The sequence below is a fragment of the Salvelinus alpinus genome, chromosome 7, assembly GCF_045679555.1.
Source record: "Salvelinus alpinus chromosome 7, SLU_Salpinus.1, whole genome shotgun sequence".
Lineage (NCBI taxonomy): Eukaryota > Metazoa > Chordata > Actinopteri > Salmoniformes > Salmonidae > Salvelinus > Salvelinus alpinus.
This window is the reverse complement of record NC_092092.1, coordinates 84,806,762-84,827,388: the sequence shown is the minus strand read 5'-3', so window position 1 is coordinate 84,827,388 and position 20,627 is coordinate 84,806,762. Positions and strand designations below refer to the sequence as shown.

General features: G+C 41.5%; 1 protein-coding gene across 7 annotated transcripts in view; it reads right to left on the bottom strand.

Moving 5' to 3' along the window:
• The window catches only part of LOC139581790 (PDZ and LIM domain protein 7-like), a 120,523-nt gene that overhangs the window by 73,088 nt on the left and 26,808 nt on the right, over positions 1-20,627 (bottom strand). For all 7 annotated transcript variants that reach the window (XR_011676281.1, XM_071411963.1, XM_071411964.1 and 4 more), the window contains exon 3: positions 11,669-11,820. Coding sequence is in view for 6 of the 7 variants with exons in the window: in XM_071411963.1 (XP_071268064.1) it covers positions 11,669-11,820 (152 nt within the window). In the remaining variant the exon portion in view is untranslated. The remainder of the gene's footprint in view (positions 1-11,668; positions 11,821-20,627) is intronic.

The window sequence follows — 20,627 nt, the reverse complement described above, 5'->3', positions numbered from 1 at the left end:
TTAGAGGAGACTAACTCTAACCCTGCTATCTATTAGAGGAGACCAACTAACCCTGCTATCTATTAGAGGAGACTAACTCTAACCCTGCTATCTATTAGAGGAGACTAACTCTAACCCTGCTATCTATTAGAGGAGACTAACTCTAACCCTGCTATCTATTAGAGGAGACTAACTAACCCTGCTATCTATTAGAGGAGACCAACTAACCCTGCTATCTATTAGAGGAGACTAACTCTAACCCTGCTATCTATTAGAGGAGACCAACTAACCCTGCTATCTATTAGAGGAAACTAACTAACCCTGCTATCTATTAGAGGAGACTACCTCTAACCCTGCTATCTATTAGAGGAAACTAACTAACCCTGCTATCTATTAGAGGAGACTAACTCTAACCCTGCTATCTATTAGAGGAGACTAACTCTAACCCTGCTATCTATTAGAGGAGACTAACTAACCCTGCTATCTATTAGAGGAGACTAACTAACCCTGCTATCTATTAGAGGAGACTACCTCTAACCCTGCTATCTATTAGAGGAGACTACCTCTAACCCTGCTATCTATTAGAGGAGACTACCTCTAACCCTGCTATCTATTAGAGGAGACTACCTCTAACCCTGCTATCTATTAGAGGAGACTACCTCTAACCCTGCTATCTATTAGAGGAGACTAACTCTAACCCTGCTATCTATTAGAGGAGACTAACTCTAACCCTGCTATCTATTAGAGGAGACTAACTCTAACCCTGCTATCTATTAGAGGAGACTAACTCTAACCCTGCTATCTATTAGAGGAGACTAACTCTAACCCTGCTATCTATTAGAGGAGACTAACTAACCCTGCTATCTATTAGAGGAGACTAACTCTAACCCTGCTATCTATTAGAGGAGACTAACTCTAACCCTGCTATCTATTAGAGGAGACCAACTAACCCTGCTATCTATTAGAGGAAACTAACTAACCCTGCTATCTATTAGAGGAGAATACCTCTAACCCTGCTATCTATTAGAGGAAACTAACTAACCCTGCTATCTATTAGAGGAGACTAACTCTAACCCTGCTATCTATTAGAGGAGACTAACTCTAACCCTGCTATCTATTAGAGGAGACCAACTAACCCTGCTATCTATTAGAGGAAACTAACTAACCCTGCTATCTATTAGAGGAGACTACCTCTAACCCTGCTATCTATTAGAGGAGACTACCTCTAACCCTGCTATCTATTAGAGGAGACTACCTCTAACCCTGCTATCTATTAGAGGAGACTACCTCTAACCCTGCTATCTATTAGAGGAGACTAACTCTAACCCTGCTATCTATTAGAGGAGACTACCTCTAACCCTGCTATCTATTAGAGGAGACTAACTCTAACCCTGCTATCTATTAGAGGAGACTACCTCTAACCCTGCTATCTATTAGAGGAGACTAACTAACCCTGCTATCTATTAGAGGAGACTAACTAACCCTGCTATCTATTAGAGGAGACTAACTCTAACCCTGCTATCTATTAGAGGAGACTAACTAACCCTGCTATCTATTAGAGGAGACTAACTCTAACCCTGCTATCTATTAGAGGAGACTAACTCTAACCCTGCTATCTATTAGAGGAGACCAACTAACCCTGCTATCTATTAGAGGAAACTAACTAACCCTGCTATCTATTAGAGGAGACTACCTCTAACCCTGCTATCTATTAGAGGAAACTAACTAACCCTGCTATCTATTAGAGGAGACTAACTCTAACCCTGCTATCTATTAGAGGAGACTAACTCTAACCCTGCTATCTATTAGAGGAGACCAACTAACCCTGCTATCTATTAGAGGAAACTAACTAACCCTGCTATCTATTAGAGGAGACTACCTCTAACCCTGCTATCTATTAGAGGAGACTACCTCTAACCCTGCTATCTATTAGAGGAGACTACCTCTAACCCTGCTATCTATTAGAGGAGACTAACTCTAACCCTGCTATCTATTAGAGGAGACTACCTCTAACCCTGCTATCTATTAGAGGAGACTAACTCTAACCCTGCTATCTATTAGAGGAGACTACCTCTAACCCTGCTATCTATTAGAGGAGACTAACTAACCCTGCTATCTATTAGAGGAGACTAACTCTAACCCTGCTATCTATTAGAGGAGACCAACTAACCCTGCTATCTATTAGAGGAGACTAACTAACCCTGCTATCTATTAGAGGAGACTAACTCTAACCCTGCTATCTATTAGAGGAGACTAACTAACCCTGCTATCTATTAGAGGAGACTAACTCTAACCCTGCTATCTATTAGAGGAGACCAACTAACCCTGCTATCTATTAGAGGAGACTAACTAACCCTGCTATCTATTAGAGGAGACTAACTCTAACCCTGCTATCTATTAGAGGAGACTAACTCTAACCCTGCTATCTATTAGAGGAGACTAACTCTAACCCTGCTATCTATTAGAGGAGACTAACTCTAACCCTGCTATCTATTAGAGGAGACTAACTAACCCTGCTATCTATTAGAGGAGACTAACTCTAACCCTGCTATCTATTAGAGGAGACCAACTAACCCTGCTATCTATTAGAGGAGACTAACTCTAACCCTGCTATCTATTAGAGGAGACCACCTAACCCTGCTATCTATTAGAGGAGACTAACTCTAACCCTGCTATCTATTAGAGGAGACTACCTAACCCTGCTATCTATTAGAGGAGACCAACTCTAACCCTGCTATCTATTAGAGGAGACTACCTCTAACCCTGCTATCTATTAGAGGAGACCACCTAACCCTGCTATCTATTAGAGGAGACTAACTCTAACCCTGCTATCTATTAGAGGAGACTAACTAACCCTGCTATCTATTAGAGGAGACCAACTCTAACCCTGCTATCTATTAGAGGAGACTACCTCTAACCCTGCTATCTATTAGAGGAGACTAACTCTAACCCTGCTATCTATTAGAGGAGACTAACTCTAACCCTGCTATCTATTAGAGGAGACTAACTCTAACCCTGCTATCTATTAGAGGAGACTAACTCTAACCCTGCTATCTATTAGAGGAGACTAACTAACCCTGCTATCTATTAGAGGAGACTACCTCTAACCCTGCTATCTATTAGAGGAGACTAACTATCCCTGCTATCTATTAGAGGAGACTAACTCTAACCCTGCTATCTATTAGAGGAGACTAACTCTAACCCTGCTATCTATTAGAGGAGACTAACTAACCCTGCTATCTATTAGAGGAGACTAACCCTGCTATCTATTAGAGGAGACTAACCCTGCTATCTATTAGAGGAGACTAACCCTGCTATCTATTAGAGGAGACTAACTCTAACCCTGCTATCTATTAGAGGAGACCAACTCTAACCCTGCTATCTATTAGAGGAGACTAACTCTAACCCTGCTATCTATTAGAGGAGACCAACTCTAACCCTGCTATCTATTAGAGGAGACTAACTAACCCTGCTATCTATTAGAGGAGACTAACTCTAACCCTGCTATCTATTAGAGGAGACTAACTCTAACCCTGCTATCTATTAGAGGAGACTAACTAACCCTGCTATCTATTAGAGGAGACTAACTCTAACCCTGCTATCTATTAGAGGAGACCAACTCTAACCCTGCTATCTATTAGAGGAGACTAACTCTAACCCTGCTATCTATTAGAGGAGACCAACTCTAACCCTGCTATCTATTAGAGGAGACTAACTCTAACCCTGCTATCTATTAGAGGAGACTAACTCTAACCCTGCTATCTATTAGAGGAGACTAACTAACCCTGCTATCTATTAGAGGAGACTAACTCTAACCCTGCTATCTTTTAGAGGAGACTACCTCTAACCCTGCTATCTATTAGAGGAGACTAACTCTAACCCTGATATCTATTAGAGGAGACTAACTCTAACCCTGCTATCTATTAGAGGAGACTAACTCTAACCCTGCTATCTATTAGAGGAGACTAACTAACCCTGCTATCTATTAGAGGAGACTACCTCTAACCCTGCTATCTATTAGAGGAGACTAACTAACCCTGCTATCTATTCGAGGAGACTAACTCTCACCCTGCTATCTATTAGAGGAGACTAACTCTAACCCTGCTATCTATTAGAGGAGACTAACTCTAACCCTGCTATCTATTAGAGGAGACTAACTCTAACCCTGCTATTTATTAGAGGAGACTAACTAACCCTGCTATCTATTAGAGGAGACTAACTCTAACCCTGCTATCTATTAGAGGAGACTAACTAACCCTGCTATCTATTAGATGAGACCAACTCTAACCCTGCTATCTATTAGAGGAGACTACCTCTAACCCTGCTATCTATTAGAGGAGACTAACTAACCCTGCTATCTATTAGAGGAGACTAACTCTAACCCTGCTATCTATTAGAGGAGACTAACTCTAACCCTGCTATCTATTAGAGGAGACTAACTCTAACCCTGCTATCTATTAGAGGAGACTAACTCTAACCCTGCTATCTATTAGAGGAGACTAACTCTAACCCTGCTATCTATTAGAGGAGACTAACTCTAACCCTGCTATCTATTAGAGGAGACTAACTCTAACCCTGCTATCTATTAGAGGAGACCAACTCTAACCCTGCTATCTATTAGAGGAGACTAACTAACCCTGCTATCTATTAGAGGAGACTACCTCTAACCCTGCTATCTATTAGAGGAGACTAACTAACCCTGCTATCTATTAGAGGAGACTAACTCTAACCCTGCTATCTATTAGAGGAGACTAACTCTAACCCTGCTATCTATTAGAGGAGACTAACTCTAACCCTGCTATCTATTAGAGGAGACTAACTCTAACCCTGCTATCTATTAGAGGAGACTAACTCTAACCCTGCTATCTATTAGAGGAGACTAACTCTAACCCTGCTATCTATTAGAGGAGACTAACTCTAACCCTGCTATCTATTAGAGGAGACTAACTCTAACCCTGCTATCTATTAGAGGAGACTAACTCTAACCCTGCTATCTATTAGAGGAGACTAACTCTAACCCTGCTATCTATTAGAGGAGACTAACTCTAACCCTGCTATCTATTAGAGGAGACTAACTCTAACCCTGCTATCTATTAGAGGAGACTAACTCTAACCCTGCTATCTATTAGAGGAGACTAACTCTAACCCTGCTATCTATTAGAGGAGACTAACTAACCCTGCTATCTATTAGAGGAGACTAACTCTAACCCTGCTATCTATTAGAGAAGACTAACTCTAACCCTGCTATCTATTAGAGGAGACTAACTCTAACCCTGCTATCTATTAGAGGAGACTAACTAACCCTGCTATCTATTAGAGGAGACTACCTCTAACCCTGCTATCTATTAGAGGAGACTAACTCTAACCCTGCTATCTATTAGAGGAGACTAACTCTAACCCTGCTATCTATTAGAGGAGACTAACTCTAACCCTGCTATCTATTAGAGGAGACTAACTCTAACCCTGCTATCTATTAGAGGAGACTAACTCTAACCCTGCTATCTATTAGAGGAGACTAACTCTAACCCTGCTATCTATTAGAGGAGACTAACTCTAACCCTGCTATCTATTAGAGGAGACTAACTCTAACCCTGCTATCTATTAGAGGAGACTAACTCTAACCCTGCTATCTATTAGAGGAGACTAACTCTAACCCTGCTATCTATTAGAGGAGACTAACTCTAACCCTGCTATCTATTAGAGGAGACTAACTCTAACCCTGCTATCTATTAGAGGAGACTAACTCTAACCCTGCTATCTATTAGAGGAGACTAACTCTAACCCTGCTATCTATTAGAGGAGACTAACTCTAACCCTGCTATCTATTAGAGGAGACTAACTCTAACCCTGCTATCTATTAGAGGAGACTAACTCTAACCCTGCTATCTATTAGAGGAGACTAACTCTAACCCTGCTATCTATTAGAGGAGACTAACTCTAACCCTGCTATCTATTAGAGGAGACTACCTCTAACCCTGCTATCTATTAGAGGAGACTAACTAACCCTGCTATCTATTAGAGGAGACTAACTAACCCTGCTATCTATTAGAGGAGACTAACTCTAACCCTGCTATCTATTAGAGGAGACTAACTCTAACCCTGCTATCTATTAGAGGAGACTAACTCTAACCCTGCTATCTATTAGAGGAGACTAACTCTAACCCTGCTATCTATTAGAGGAGACTACCTCTAACCCTGCTATCTATTAGAGGAGACTAACTCTAACCCTGCTATCTATTAGAGGAGACTAACTCTAACCCTGCTATCTATTAGAGGAGACTAACTCTAACCCTGCTATCTATTAGAGGAGACTAACTCTAACCCTGCTATCTATTAGAGGAGACTAACTCTAACCCTGCTATCTATTAGAGGAGCTACCTAACCCTGCTATCTATTATAGGAGACTAACTCTAACCCTGCTATCTATTAGAGGAGACTAACTCTAACCCTGCTATCTATTAGAGGAGACTAACTCTAACCCTGCTATCTATTAGAGGAGACTAACTCTAACCCTGCTATCTATTAGAGGAGACTAACTCTAACCCTGCTATCTATTAGAGGAGACTAACTCTAACCCTGCTATCTATTAGAGGAGACTAACTAACCCTGCTATCTATTAGAGGAGACTAACTCTAACCCTGCTATCTATTAGAGGAGACTAACTCTAACCCTGCTATCTATTAGAGACTACCTAACCCTGCTATCTATTATAGGAGACTAACTCTAACCCTGCTATCTATTAGAGGAGACTAACTCTAACCCTGCTATCTATTAGAGGAGACTAACTCTAACCCTGCTATCTATTAGAGGAGACTAACTCTAACCCTGCTATCTATTAGAGGAGACTAACTCTAACCCTGCTATCTATTAGAGGAGACTAACTCTAACCCTGCTATCTATTAGAGGAGACTAACTAACCCTGCTATCTATTAGAGGAGACTAACTCTAACCCTGCTATCTATTAGAGGAGACTAATATATGTATATATTCTCATCCCATTCCTTTACTAGATTGTGTGTATTAGGTTTTGTTGTGGAATTTGTTAGATATTAGGTTTTGTTGTGGAATTTGTTCAATACTACCTGTCAGATACTACCTGTCAGATACTACCTGTCAGATACTACCTGTCAGATACTACCTGTCAGATACTGCTGCACTGTTGGATCTACAAGCATTTCGCTACACTCGCAATAACATCTGCTAACCATGTGACCAATAACATCTGCTAACCATGTGACCAATAACATCTGCTAACCATGTGTATGTGACCAATACAACTCGATTACCATTTTACCCAACCCCAGATCAAAATAACTCAGTCAAATGACATTTGCTTCTCTTGCCTTTATTTAGCAACAGAGTGACTTTAAATCTCATTCAATGGATTTTCCAATTGAATTAGCAAATCAAGATATCACATGAGCCTCTCTGTACCGTGTTCAGTTTAAATCTGTGGGGGTCTGGTCTTGTTAGCTACCTGCTAAGGGTGGGGGGGGGGGGGGGGAGATGTCACTGCTGTGTGTTCTGATGTAGTGGGTTCTGATGTAGTGGGTTCTGATGTAGTGGGTTCTTTCATGATATTGTATGTTTTATGGTTTAGTGGGTGAGTATAGTATAGTCGTATTCCTACTTGCCATGGGTAAATATTATGGTATATTAGTATTATCTTACTTGCTGAGGGTGATTACAGTATATACAGTATGGTATATATAGTATGGTATATACAGTATGGTATATATAGTATGGTATATATAGTATATACAGTATGGTATATACAGTATGGTATATACAGTATGGTATATACAGTATGGTATATACAGTATGGTATATACAGTATGGTATATATAGTATGGCATATTTACAGCATCATGCTGAGGGTGATTACAGTATGGTATATACAGTATGGTATATACAGTATGGTATACACAGTATGGTATACACAGTATGGTATATATAGTATGGCATATTTACAGCATCATGCTGAGGGTGATTACAGTATGGTATATACAGTATGGTATATACAGTATGGTATACACAGTATGGTATATATAGTATATACAGTATGGTATATACAGTATGGTATATATAGTATGGTATATATAGTATATACAGTATGGTATATACAGTATGGTATATACAGTATGGTATATATAGTATATACAGTATGGTATATATAGTATATACAGTATGGCATATATAGTATGGTATATACAGTATGGTATATATAGTATGGTATATATAGTATATACAGTATGGTATATATAGTATGGTATATATAGTATATACAGTATGGTATATATAGTATATACAGTATGGTATATATAGTATGGTATATATAGTATATACAGTATGGTATATATAGTATGGTATATATAGTATGGTATATATAGTATGGTATATACAGTATGGTATATATAGTATATACAGTATGGTATATACAGTATGGTATATACAGTATGGTATATACAGTATGGTATATATAGTATGGTATATATAGTATATACAGTATATATAGTATGGTATATATAGTATGGTATATATAGTATGGTATATACAGTATAGTATATACAGTATGGTATATACAGTATGGTATATATAGTAAGGTATATACAGTATGGTATATACAGTATGGTATATACAGTATGGTATATTTACAGCATCATGCTGAGGGTGAGTACAGTATGGTACACACAGTATGGTATATACAGTATGGTATATATAGTATGATATATACAGTATGGCATATACAGCACGGTATATACAGTACGGTATATACAGTATGGTATATTTACAGCATCATGCTGAGGGTGAGTACAGTATGGTATATACAGTATGGTATATACAGTATATTATATACAGTATGGTATATATAGTATGATATATACAGTATGGCATATACAGCACGGTATATACAGTACGGTATATACAGTACGGTATATTTACAGCATCATGCTGAGGGTGAGTACAGTATGGTATATACAGTATGGTATATACAGTATGGTATATATAGTATGGAATATATAGTATGATATATACAGTATGGCATATACAGCACGGTATATACAGTACGGTATATACAGTATGGTATAGTTACAGCATCTAGCTGAGGGTGAGTACAGTATGGTATATACAGTATGGTATATACAGTATGTTATATACAGTATATTATATACAGTATGGTATATATAGTATGATATATACAGTATGGTATATACAGTATATTATATACAGTATGGTATATACAGTATGGTATATATAGTATGGTATATACAGTATATTATATACAGTATATTATATACAGTATGGTATATATAGTATGATATATACAGTATGGTATATACAGTACGGTATATACAGTATGGTATAGTTACAGCATCTAGCTGAGGGTGAGTACAGTATGGTATATACAGTATGGTATATACAGTATATTATATACAGTATGGTATATACAGTATGATATATACAGTATGGTATATACAGTATATTATATACAGTATGGTATATACAGTATGGTATATACAGTATATATAGTATGGTAAATACAGTATGGTATAAACAGTATGGTATACAGTATGGTATATACAGTATGGTATATACAGTATATATAGTATGGTAAATACAGTATGGTATATACAGTATGGTATACAGTATGGTATAGTTACAGCATCATGCTGAGGGTGCGTCTGGTACGGCCTAGTTATACTACTGAGGGTGAGTATAGTGTATAGGGTACGACCTAGTTATATTACTGAGGGTGAGTATAGTGTATAGGGTACGGTCTAGTTATATTACTGAGGGTGAGTATAGTGTATAGGGTACGACCTAGTTATATTACTGAGGGTGAGTATAGTGTATAGGGTACGGTCTAGTTATATTGCTGAGGGTGAGTATAGTGTATAGGGTACGGTCTAGTTATATTACTGAGGGTGAGTATAGTGTATAGGGTACGGTCTAGTTATATTAATGAGGGTGAGTATAGTGTATAGGGTACGACCTAGTTATATTACTGAGGGTGAGTATAGTGTATAGGGTACGACCTAGTTATATTACTGAGGGTGAGTATAGTGTATAGGGTACGACCTAGTTATATTACTGAGGGTGAGTATAGTGTATAGGGTACGGTCTAGTTATATTAATGAGGGTGAGTATAGTGTATAGGGTACGGCCTAGTTATATTACTGAGGGTGAGTATAGTGTATAGGGTACGACCTAGTTATATTACTGAGGGTGAGTATAGTGTATAGGGTACGACCTAGTTATATTACTGAGGGTGAGTATAGTGTATAGGGTACGGTCTAGTTATATTACTGAGGGTGAGTATAGTGTATAGGGTACGACCTAGTTATATTACTGAGGGTGAGTATAGTGTATAGGGTACGGTCTAGTTATATTACTGAGGGTGAGTATAGTGTATAGGGTACGACCTAGTTATATTACTGAGGGTGAGTATAGTGTATAGGGTACGACCTAGTTATATTACTGAGGGTGAGTATAGTGTATAGGGTACGGTCTAGTTATATTACTGAGGGTGAGTATAGTGTATAGGGTACGGTCTAGTTATATTACTGAGGGTGAGTATAGTGTATAGGGTACGACCTAGTTATATTAATGAGGGTGAGTATAGTGTATAGGGTACGGTCTAGTTATATTACTGAGGGTGAGTATAGTGTATAGGGTACGACCTAGTTATACTACTGAGGGTGAGTATAGTGTATAGGGTACGGTCTAGTTATATTACTGAGGGTGAGTATAGTGTATAGGGTACGACCTAGTTATACTACTGAGGGTGAGTATAGTGTATAGGGTACGACCTAGTTATATTACTGAGGGTGAGTATAGTGTATAGGGTACGGTCTAGTTATACTACTGAGGGTGAGTATAGTGTATAGGGTACGACCTAGTTATATTACTGAGGGTGAGTATAGTGTATAGGGTACGACCTAGTTATATTACTGAGGGTGAGTATAGTGTATAGGGTACGGTCTAGTTATATTACTGAGGGTGAGTATAGTGTATAGGGTACGGCCTAGTTATATTGCTGAGGGTGAGTATAGTGTATAGGGTACGGTCTAGTTATATTACTGAGGGTGAGTATAGTGTATAGGGTACGGTCTAGTTATATTAATGAGGGTGAGTATAGTGTATAGGGTACGACCTAGTTATATTACTGAGGGTGAGTATAGTGTATAGGGTACGGTCTAGTTATATTACTGAGGGTGAGTATAGTGTATAGGGTACGACCTAGTTATATTACTTCTTGTGAGTATAGTGTATAGGGTACGACCTAGTTATATTACTGAGGGTGAGTATAGTGTATAGGGTACGACCTAGTTATATTACTGAGGGTGAGTATAGTGTATAGGGTACGGTCTAGTTATACTACTGAGGGTGAGTATAGTGTATAGGGTACGGTCTAGTTATATTACTGAGGGTGAGTATAGTGTATAGGGTACGACCTAGTTATATTACTGAGGGTGAGTATAGTGTATAGGGTACGACCTAGTTATATTACTGAGGGTGAGTATAGTGTATAGGGTACGACCTAGTTATATTACTGAGGGTGAGTATAGTGTATAGGGTACGACCTAGTTATATTACTGAGGGTGAGTATAGTGTATAGGGTACGACCTAGTTATATTACTGAGGGTGAGTATAGTGTATAGGGTACGACCTAGTTATATTATCTTACTTGCTGAGGGTGAGGGTGAGAGACTCCTCTGCTGCTCTGATCTTGTTCTGTGCCTCCACATGGGTCATGTCTTCTGCATTGGTCTCCCCGATGGACACCACCCAATCTCCCACGCCCACACCGGCCTGGGTGGCCTTACCCCCGGGGGTCAGCTGTAGAGGGAGAGGGGATGTTGTTCAACTTTAAGATTCCCCTTTCTTTTCTTTCTTTCTTTACAGCAACAACACAGGACAGAGGCGCTAACTCAAACAGCAACACAGGACAGAGGCGCTAACTCACTCAGCAACAACACAGGACAGAGGCGCTAACTCACTCAGCAACAACACAGGACAGAGGCGCTAACTCACTCAGCAACAACACAGGACAGAGGCGCTAACTCACTCAGCAACGACACAGGACAGAGGCGCTAACTCACTCAGCAACGACACAGGACAGAGGCGCTAACTCACTCAGCAACAACACAGGACAGAGGCGCTAACTCACTCAGCAACGACACAGGACAGAGGCGCTAACTCACTCAGCAACAATACAGGACAGAGGCGCTAACTCACTCAGCAACGACACAGGACAGAGGCGCTAACTCAAACAGCAACACAGGACAGTAACTCATACAGAAATAAGACCTTGGTCTATTAATGCTGGTCACAGACACAAGAAAACATTACGATTACCCATGAAATCACACATTCTTCAGCCTTCAGTTCAACCCATGAAATACCACATTCTTCAGCCTTTCAGTTCAACCCAACAGTACAGCTGCATAAATACAAGTGAAATATAATCATCTACCATTTCCTCTCTCTGAGAAACAACAATATAAATCAGCCAAATGATACTGTCCTTATTCAAATATGGTTCCAAGACAAACAGGTAAATGGTGTAAAGCTGATCTAAAGGGAAGACTAGGATCTAGTCAGTAACAGGGCTGATCTAAAAGGGAAGACTAGGATCTAGTCAGTAACAGGGCTGATCTAAAGGGAAGACTAGGAGGATATCTAGTCAGTAACAGGGCTGATCTAAAGGGAAGACTAGGAGGATATCTAGTCAGTAACAGGGCTGATCTAAAGGGAAGACTAGGATCTAGTCAGTAACAGGGCTGATCTAAAAGGGAAGACTAGGAGGATATCTAGTCAGTAACAGGGCTGATCTAAAGGGAAGACTAGGAGGATATCTAGTCAGTAACAGGGCTGATCTAAAGGGAAGACTAGGAGGAGATCTAGTCAGTAACAGGGCTGATCTAAAGGAAAGGATATCTAGTCAGTAACAGGGCTGATCTAAAGGGAAGACTAGGAGGATATCTAGTCAGTAACAGGGCTGATCTAAAGGGAAGACTAGAGGGATATCTAGTCAACAACAGGGCTGATCTAAAAGGGAAGACTAGGAGGATATCTAGTCAGTAACAGGGCTGATCTAGAGGGAAGACTAGGAGGATATCTAGTCAGTAACAGGGCTGATCTAGAGGGAAGACTAGGAGGATATCTAGTGAAAGGGAACATATTGGTTAAGAACAGGATCAGGGAGATGAAAGTGCACACTGAAGCATTCTAGGGCCTAGTATGTACAATTAACAGGTAAACAGACATGTGTCCCATCTTTCTCTTCACAGTAGCTAGCGGACCCCAGAGGGCCCTTTAACACGGTCAACTACTGTATTGACTAAATATACTGTACATACACAAAGTCATCAAGGGGATTCACGTTTGGGTCTGTTATCGCCGGCTAATGATCTGTAGAGGGAAGATAAGGGATCTGTGTCTGACAAGTTGTGTGTGTGTGTGTGTGTGTGTGTGTGTGTGTGTGTGTGTGTGTGTGTGTGTGTCAGCCAGACAGTTCCCAACACCACAATGAGGTAAGCGTTTATAATTACCACTATGACATCACCTCTTGTGATCCACTACAGATGTGGACCGAAGCTTTGAAGGGAAGTTAACTCACAACGAGACATTACAGAGAGAGGTTTCGCCCCAAATGGCACCCTATTCCCTACATAGTGCACTACTTTTGACCAGAGCCCTATGGGCCCGAATAGGGTGCCATTTGGGATGCAGAGAGAGGCTGGGTAACTATACACTAAATGTGTCCCATACTGAGGCTGTATCGTTTACCGTAGATGACATTAGCTAGCAACACGACTCATCTGTTACCGTAGATGACATTAGCTTAACATCACGACTCATCTGTTACCGTAGATGACATTAGTTAGCAGCACGACTCATCTGTTACCGTAGATGACATTAGTTAGCAGCACGACTCATCTGTTACCGTAGATGACATTAGCTAGCAGCACGACTCATCTCTTACCGTAGATGACATTAGTTAGCAGCACGACTCATCTGTTACCGTAGATGACATTAGTTAGCAGCACGACTCATCTGTTACCGTAGATGACATTAGTTAGCAGCACGACTCATCTCTTACCGTAGATGACATTAGTTAGCAACACGACTCATCTGTTACCGTAGATGACATTAGCTAGCAGCACGACTCATCTCTTACCGTAGATGACATTAGTTAGCAACACGACTCATCTGTTACCGTAGATGACATTAGCTAGCAGCACGACTCAACTGTTACCGTAGATGACATTAGTTAGCAGCACGACTCATCTGTTAGCGTAGATGACATTAGTTAGCAGCACGACTCATCTGTTACCGTAGATGACATTAGTTAGCAGCACGACTCATCTGTTACCGTAGATGACATTAGTTAGCAACACGACTCATCTGTTACCGTAGATGACATTAGCTAGCAGCACGACTCAACTGTTACCGTAGATGACATTAGTTAGCAGCACGACTCATCTCTTACCGTAGATGACATTAGCTAGCAGCACGACTCATCTCTTACCGTAGATGACATTAGTTAGCAGCACGACTCATCTGTTACCGTAGATGACATTAGTTAGCAGCACGACTCATCTGTTACCGTAGATGACATTAGAGATGAGATGTGGTCTCCTCTCCTAGTCTCCTTCACCGTATTAACTAACTGTTGTGGGGTGTGGTCTCCTCTCCTAGTCTCCTTCACCGTATTAACTAACTGTTGTGGGGTGTGTTGTCTCCTCTCCTAGTCTCCTTCACCGTATTAACTAACTGTTGTGGGGTGTGTTGTCTCCTAGTCTCCTTCACCGTATTAACTAACTGTTGTGGGGTGTGTCCTCTCCTAGTCTCCTTCACCGTATTAACTAACTGTTGTGGGGTGTGTCCTCTCCTAGTCTCCTTCACCGTATTAACTAACTGTTGTGGGGTGTCTCCTCTCCTAGTCTCCTTCACCGTATTAACTAACTGTTGTGGGGTGTGTTGTCTCCTCTCCTAGTCTCCTTCACCGTATTGACTAACTGTTGTGGGGTGTGTTGTCTCCTAGTCTCCTTCACCGTATTAACTAACTGTTGTGGGGTGTGTTGTCTCCTAGTCTCCTTCACCGTATTGACTAACTGTTGTGGGGTGTGTTGTCTCCTAGTCTCCTTCACCGTATTGACTAACTGTTGTGGGGTGTAGAGTTCCCTCCTCCCCTCTCTCGTGTAAATGCCTGAGCACAGCACAGTCCCTAATGGCACCCTATTCCCTATATCGTGCACTAGTTTTGACCAGGACCCATAGGGAATTTGGGATGCAGTCGTACCGCCTTCCTTCTCAAGTACAGGAACAGTAAAGACCTAAATCTGATCCACTGACACGGGTGCCTGTTTCCATCACTGGCCTGGCCACACACACACACACAAACACGGTCTCTCATCTGCCATATAAACTCAGCAAAAAAAGAAACGTCCTCTCACTGTCAACTGCGTTTATTTTCAGCGAACTTAACATGTGTAAATATTTGTATGAACATAACAAGAATCCTCAACTGAGACATAAACTGAACAAGTTCCACAGACATGTGACTAACAGAAATGGAATAATGTGTCCCTGAACAAAGGGGGGGGTCAAAATCAAAAGTAACAGTCAGTATCTGGTGTGGCCACCAGCTGCATTAAGTGCTGCAGTGCATCTCCTCCTCATGGACTGCACCAGATTTGCCGGTTCTTGCTGTGAGATGTTACTGCCCTCTTCCACCAAGGCACCTGCAAGTTTCCGGACATTTCTGGGGGGAATGGCCCTATCCCTCACCCTCCGATCCAACAAGTCCCAGACGTGCTCAATGGGATTGAGATCCGGGCTCTTCCGGTTCTTCCACACCGATCTAGACAAACCATTTCTGTATGGACCTCGCGTGGTGCATGGGGGCATTGTCATGATGAAACAGGAAATGGCCTTCCCCAAACTGTTGCCACAAAGTTGGAAGCACAGAATCATCTAGAATGTCATTGTATGCTATAGCATTAAGATTTCCCTTTACTGGAACTAAGGGGCCCGAACCTTGAAAAACAGCCCCAGACCCTCATCCTTCCTCCACCAAACTTTACAGTTGGCACTATACATTCAGACAGGTAGCATTCTCCTGGCATCTGGAAAAACCCAGATTCGGCCGTCGGACTGCCAGATGGTGAAGCGTGATTCATCACTCCAGAGAACACGTTTCCACTGCTCCAGAGTCCAACTGCGGCGAGCTTTACACCACTCCAGCCGACGCTTGGCATTGTGCATGGTGATCTTAGGCTTGTGTGCGGTTGCTCTGCCATGGAAACCCATTTCATGAAGCTCCCGTCGAACAGTTCTTGTGCTGAAGTTGCGTCCTGAGGCATTTTGGAACTCGTTAGTGAGTGTTGCAGTTGTGGACAGATGATTTTTACGCCCTTCAGCACTCGGCGGTCCCGTTTTGTGAGCTTGTGGCCTACCATTTTACGGCTGGTAGCCGTTGTTGCTCCTAGACGTTTCCACTTCACAATAACAGCACTTATAGTTGACCGGGGCAGCTCTAGCAGGGCAGAAATTTGACAAACTGACTTGTAGGAAAGCTGTCATCCTATGACGGTTGAAAGTCACTGAGCTCTTCAGTAAGGCCATTCTACTGCCAATGTTTGTCTATGGAGAATACATGGCTGTGTGTTCGATTGGTGTACACCTGTCATAAAATGGGTGGGGCTGAAATAGCCGAATCCACTAACTTGAAGGTCCACATACCGGTCTCCATGTAGTGTACTTGATATATAGTGTATCGTACCAATTGTAATTCGTGTCCCCGGATTTACGTTTATGATGTTATGTCTATCCCTGAGTCCAGGTTGTTCAGGGCTGAGATCTGGCCTCGGAGACACACAGCCAGCTTCCCCTTACATCACTCACAGCACAGCTGAAGGAAGCCCATAAATATCCCTCTGAGAAATGGGAAGTAGAGCCTGCTGGCTGCTGGAGCTGCTGTAGTGCTCCAGTATCCACCGCAGTGACAGTAGATACTGTAGCACTAACTCAAGGTAAATAGAGTTCTGATAGTGACTCACAACACATTCACATGAACCAGTCCTTTACAACAAAGCCTGCTGCTAGACGTATCCCACCACAGTGTCAGGTCCGAGCAGTAAGGCAAGGTTTAAAACAGCCATGTCCGTGTGTAAGTGATTCATAACAACATCATTCAGGTTTAACCAGCTGATGTAGCCTTTTATTTAAGACCTTTCCTTTGTAACAAAGCTGTAGGGGCCAGTACCTATCAGTGAGAACACCTAGCATTAACACAGAGCTGTAGGGGCCAGAACCGATCAGTGAGAACACCTAGCATTAACACAGAGCTGTGGGGGCCAGTATCTATCCACCAGAACACCTAGCATTAACACAGAGCTGTAGGGGCCAGTATCTATCCACCAGAACACCTAGCATTAACACAGAGCTGTAGGGGCCAGTATCTATCCACCAGAACACCTAGCATTAACACAGAGCTGTAGGGGCCAGTATCTATCCACCAGAACACCTAGCATTAACACAGAGATGTGGGGGCCAGTATCTATCCACCAGAACACCTGGCATTAACACAGAGCTGTAGGGGCCAGTATCTATCCACCAGAACACCTAGCATTAACACAGAGCTGTAGGGGCCAGTATCTATCCACCAGAACACCTAGCATTAACACAGAGCTGTAGGGGCCAGTATCTATCCACCAGAACACCTAGCATTAACACAGAGCTGTAGGGGCCAGTATCTATCCACCAGAACACCTAGCATTAACACAGAGATGTGGGGGCCAGTATCTATCCACCAGAACACCTGGCATTAACACAGAGCTGTAGGGGCCAGTATCTATCCACCAGAACACCTGGCATTAACACAGAGCTGTAGGGGCCAGTATCTATCCACCAGAACACCTGGCATTAACACAGAGCTGTGGGGGCCAGTATCTATCCACCAGAACACCTGGCATTAACACAGAGCTGTGGGGGCCAGTATCTATCCACCAGAACACCTGGCATTAACACAGAGCTGTAGGGGCCAGTATCTATCCACCAGAACACCTGGCATTAACACAGAGCTGTGGGGGCCAGTATCTATCAGTGAGAACACCTAGCATTAACACAGAGCTGTAGGGGGCCAGTATCTATCAGTGAGAACACCTAGCATTAACACAGAGTACAACAGTGGTTGATATAATGAGTCTATTGTCTTTCTCTCTGTCTTGTTGGTAAGGACCCGTATGTAACTAACTTCACTGTTAGTTTACACTTGTTCAACAATTATGTGACAAATAAAATGTGATCCGAGTTTTAATTGTAACTCTGAACACAAGTCATTCACATTAACCAGCTAAAACCAGCCTTTATCCTATTCATTAACCAGCTAAAACCAGCCTTTATCCTATTCATTAACCAGCTAAAACCAGCCTTTATCCTATTCATTAACCAGCTAAAACCAGCCTTTATCCTATTCATTAACCAGCTAAAACCAGCCTTTATCCTATTCATTAACCAGCTAAAACCAGCCTTTATCCTATTCATTAACCAGCTAAAACCAGCCTTTATCCTATTCATTAACCAGCTAAAACCAGCCTTTATCCTAACATTAACCAGCTAAAACCAGCCTTTATCCTAATCATTAACCAGCTAACAGCCTTTATCCTAATCATTAACCAGCCTTTATCCTATTCATTAACCAGCTAACAGCCTTTATCCTAATCATTAACCAGCCTTTATCCTAATCATTAACCAGCTAAAACCAGCCTTTATCCTATTCATTAACCAGCCTCTATCCTATCCTATTCATTAACCAGACTTTATCATATTCATTAACCAGCTAACAGCCTTTATCCTACTCATTAACCAGCCTCTATCCTATTCATTAACCAGCCTTTATCCTATTCATTAACCAGCCTTTATCCTATTCATTAACCAGCCTTTATCCTATTCATTAACCAGCCTTTATCCTATTCATTAACCAGCCTTTATCCTATTCATTAACCAGCCTTTATACTATTCATTAACCAGCTAAAACAGCCGTTATCCTATTCATTAACCAGCTAACATCCTATTCATTAACCAGCCTTTATCCTATTCATTAACCAGCTAAAATCAGCCTTTATCCTATTCATTAACCACCTAAAACCAGCCTTTATCCTAATCATTAACCAGCCTTTATCCTATTCATTAACCAGCTAAAACCAGCCTTTATCCTACACATTAACCAGCTAAAACCAGCCTTTATCCTACTCATTAACATGCCTTTATCCTACTCATTAACCAGTCTTTATCCTACTCATTAACCAGCCTTTATCCTACTCATTAACCAGCCTTTATCCTACTCATTAACCAGCCTTTATCCTACTCATTAACCAGCCTTTATCCTACTCATTAACCAGCCTTTATCCTACTCATTAACCAGCCTTTATCCTACTCATTAACCAGCCTTTATCCTACTCATTAACCAGCCTTTATCCTACTCATTAACCAGCCTTTATCCTACTCATTAACCAGCCTTTATCCTACTCATTAACCAGCCTTTATCCTACTCATTAACCAGCCTTTATCCTACTCATTAACCAGCCTTTATCCTACTCATTAACCAGCCTTTATCCTACTCATTAACCAGCCTTTATCCTACTCATTAACCAGCCTTTATCCTACTCATTAACCAGCCTTTATCCTACTCATTAAGCAGAATTATCCTAATCATTAACCAGCTAAACAGCCTTTGTTTATAACAGAGCCTGCTTTCGTGCGGTCCAGTATCATCACAATATGAACACCTATCAGTAATTACCGTCAGGTTAACCAGCCCTGGTAACGAGTTATTCACATTTAACCAGCCCTGGTATCTATCAGTGAGAACACCTAGCATTAACACAGAGCTGTGGGGGCCAGTATCTATCCACCAGAACACCTAGCATTAACACAGAACTGTGGGGGCTAGTATCTATCCACCAGAACATCTGGTATTAACACAGAGCTGTAGGGGCCAGTATCTATCCACCAGAACACCTAGCATTAACACAGAGCTGTAGGGGCCAGTATCTATCAGTGAGAACACCTAGCATTAACACAGAGCTGTAGGGGCCAGTATCTATCAGTGAGAACGCCTTGCATTAACACAGAGCTGTAGGGGCCAGTATCTATCAGTGAGAACACCTGGCATTAACACAGAGCTATAGGGGCCAGTATCTATCCACCAGAACACCTAGCATTAACACAGAGCTGTGGGGGCCAGTATCTATCCACCAGAACACCTAGCATTAACACAGAGCTGTGGGGGCCAGTATCTATCAGTGAGAACACCTAGCATTAACACAGAGCTGTGGGGGCCAGTATCTATCCACCAGAACACCTAGCATTAACACAGAGCTGTGGGGGCCAGTATCTATCAGTGAGAACACCTAGCATTAACACAGCTGTAGGGGCCAGTATATATCCACCAGAACACCTAGCATTAACACAGAGCTGTAGGGGCCAGTATCTATCCACCAGAACACCTAGCATTAACACAGAGCTGTAGGGGCCAGTACATATCCACCAGAACACCTAGCATTAACACAGAGCTGTAGGGGCCAGTATCTATCCACCAGAACACCTTGCATTAACACAGCTGTAGGGGCCAGTAT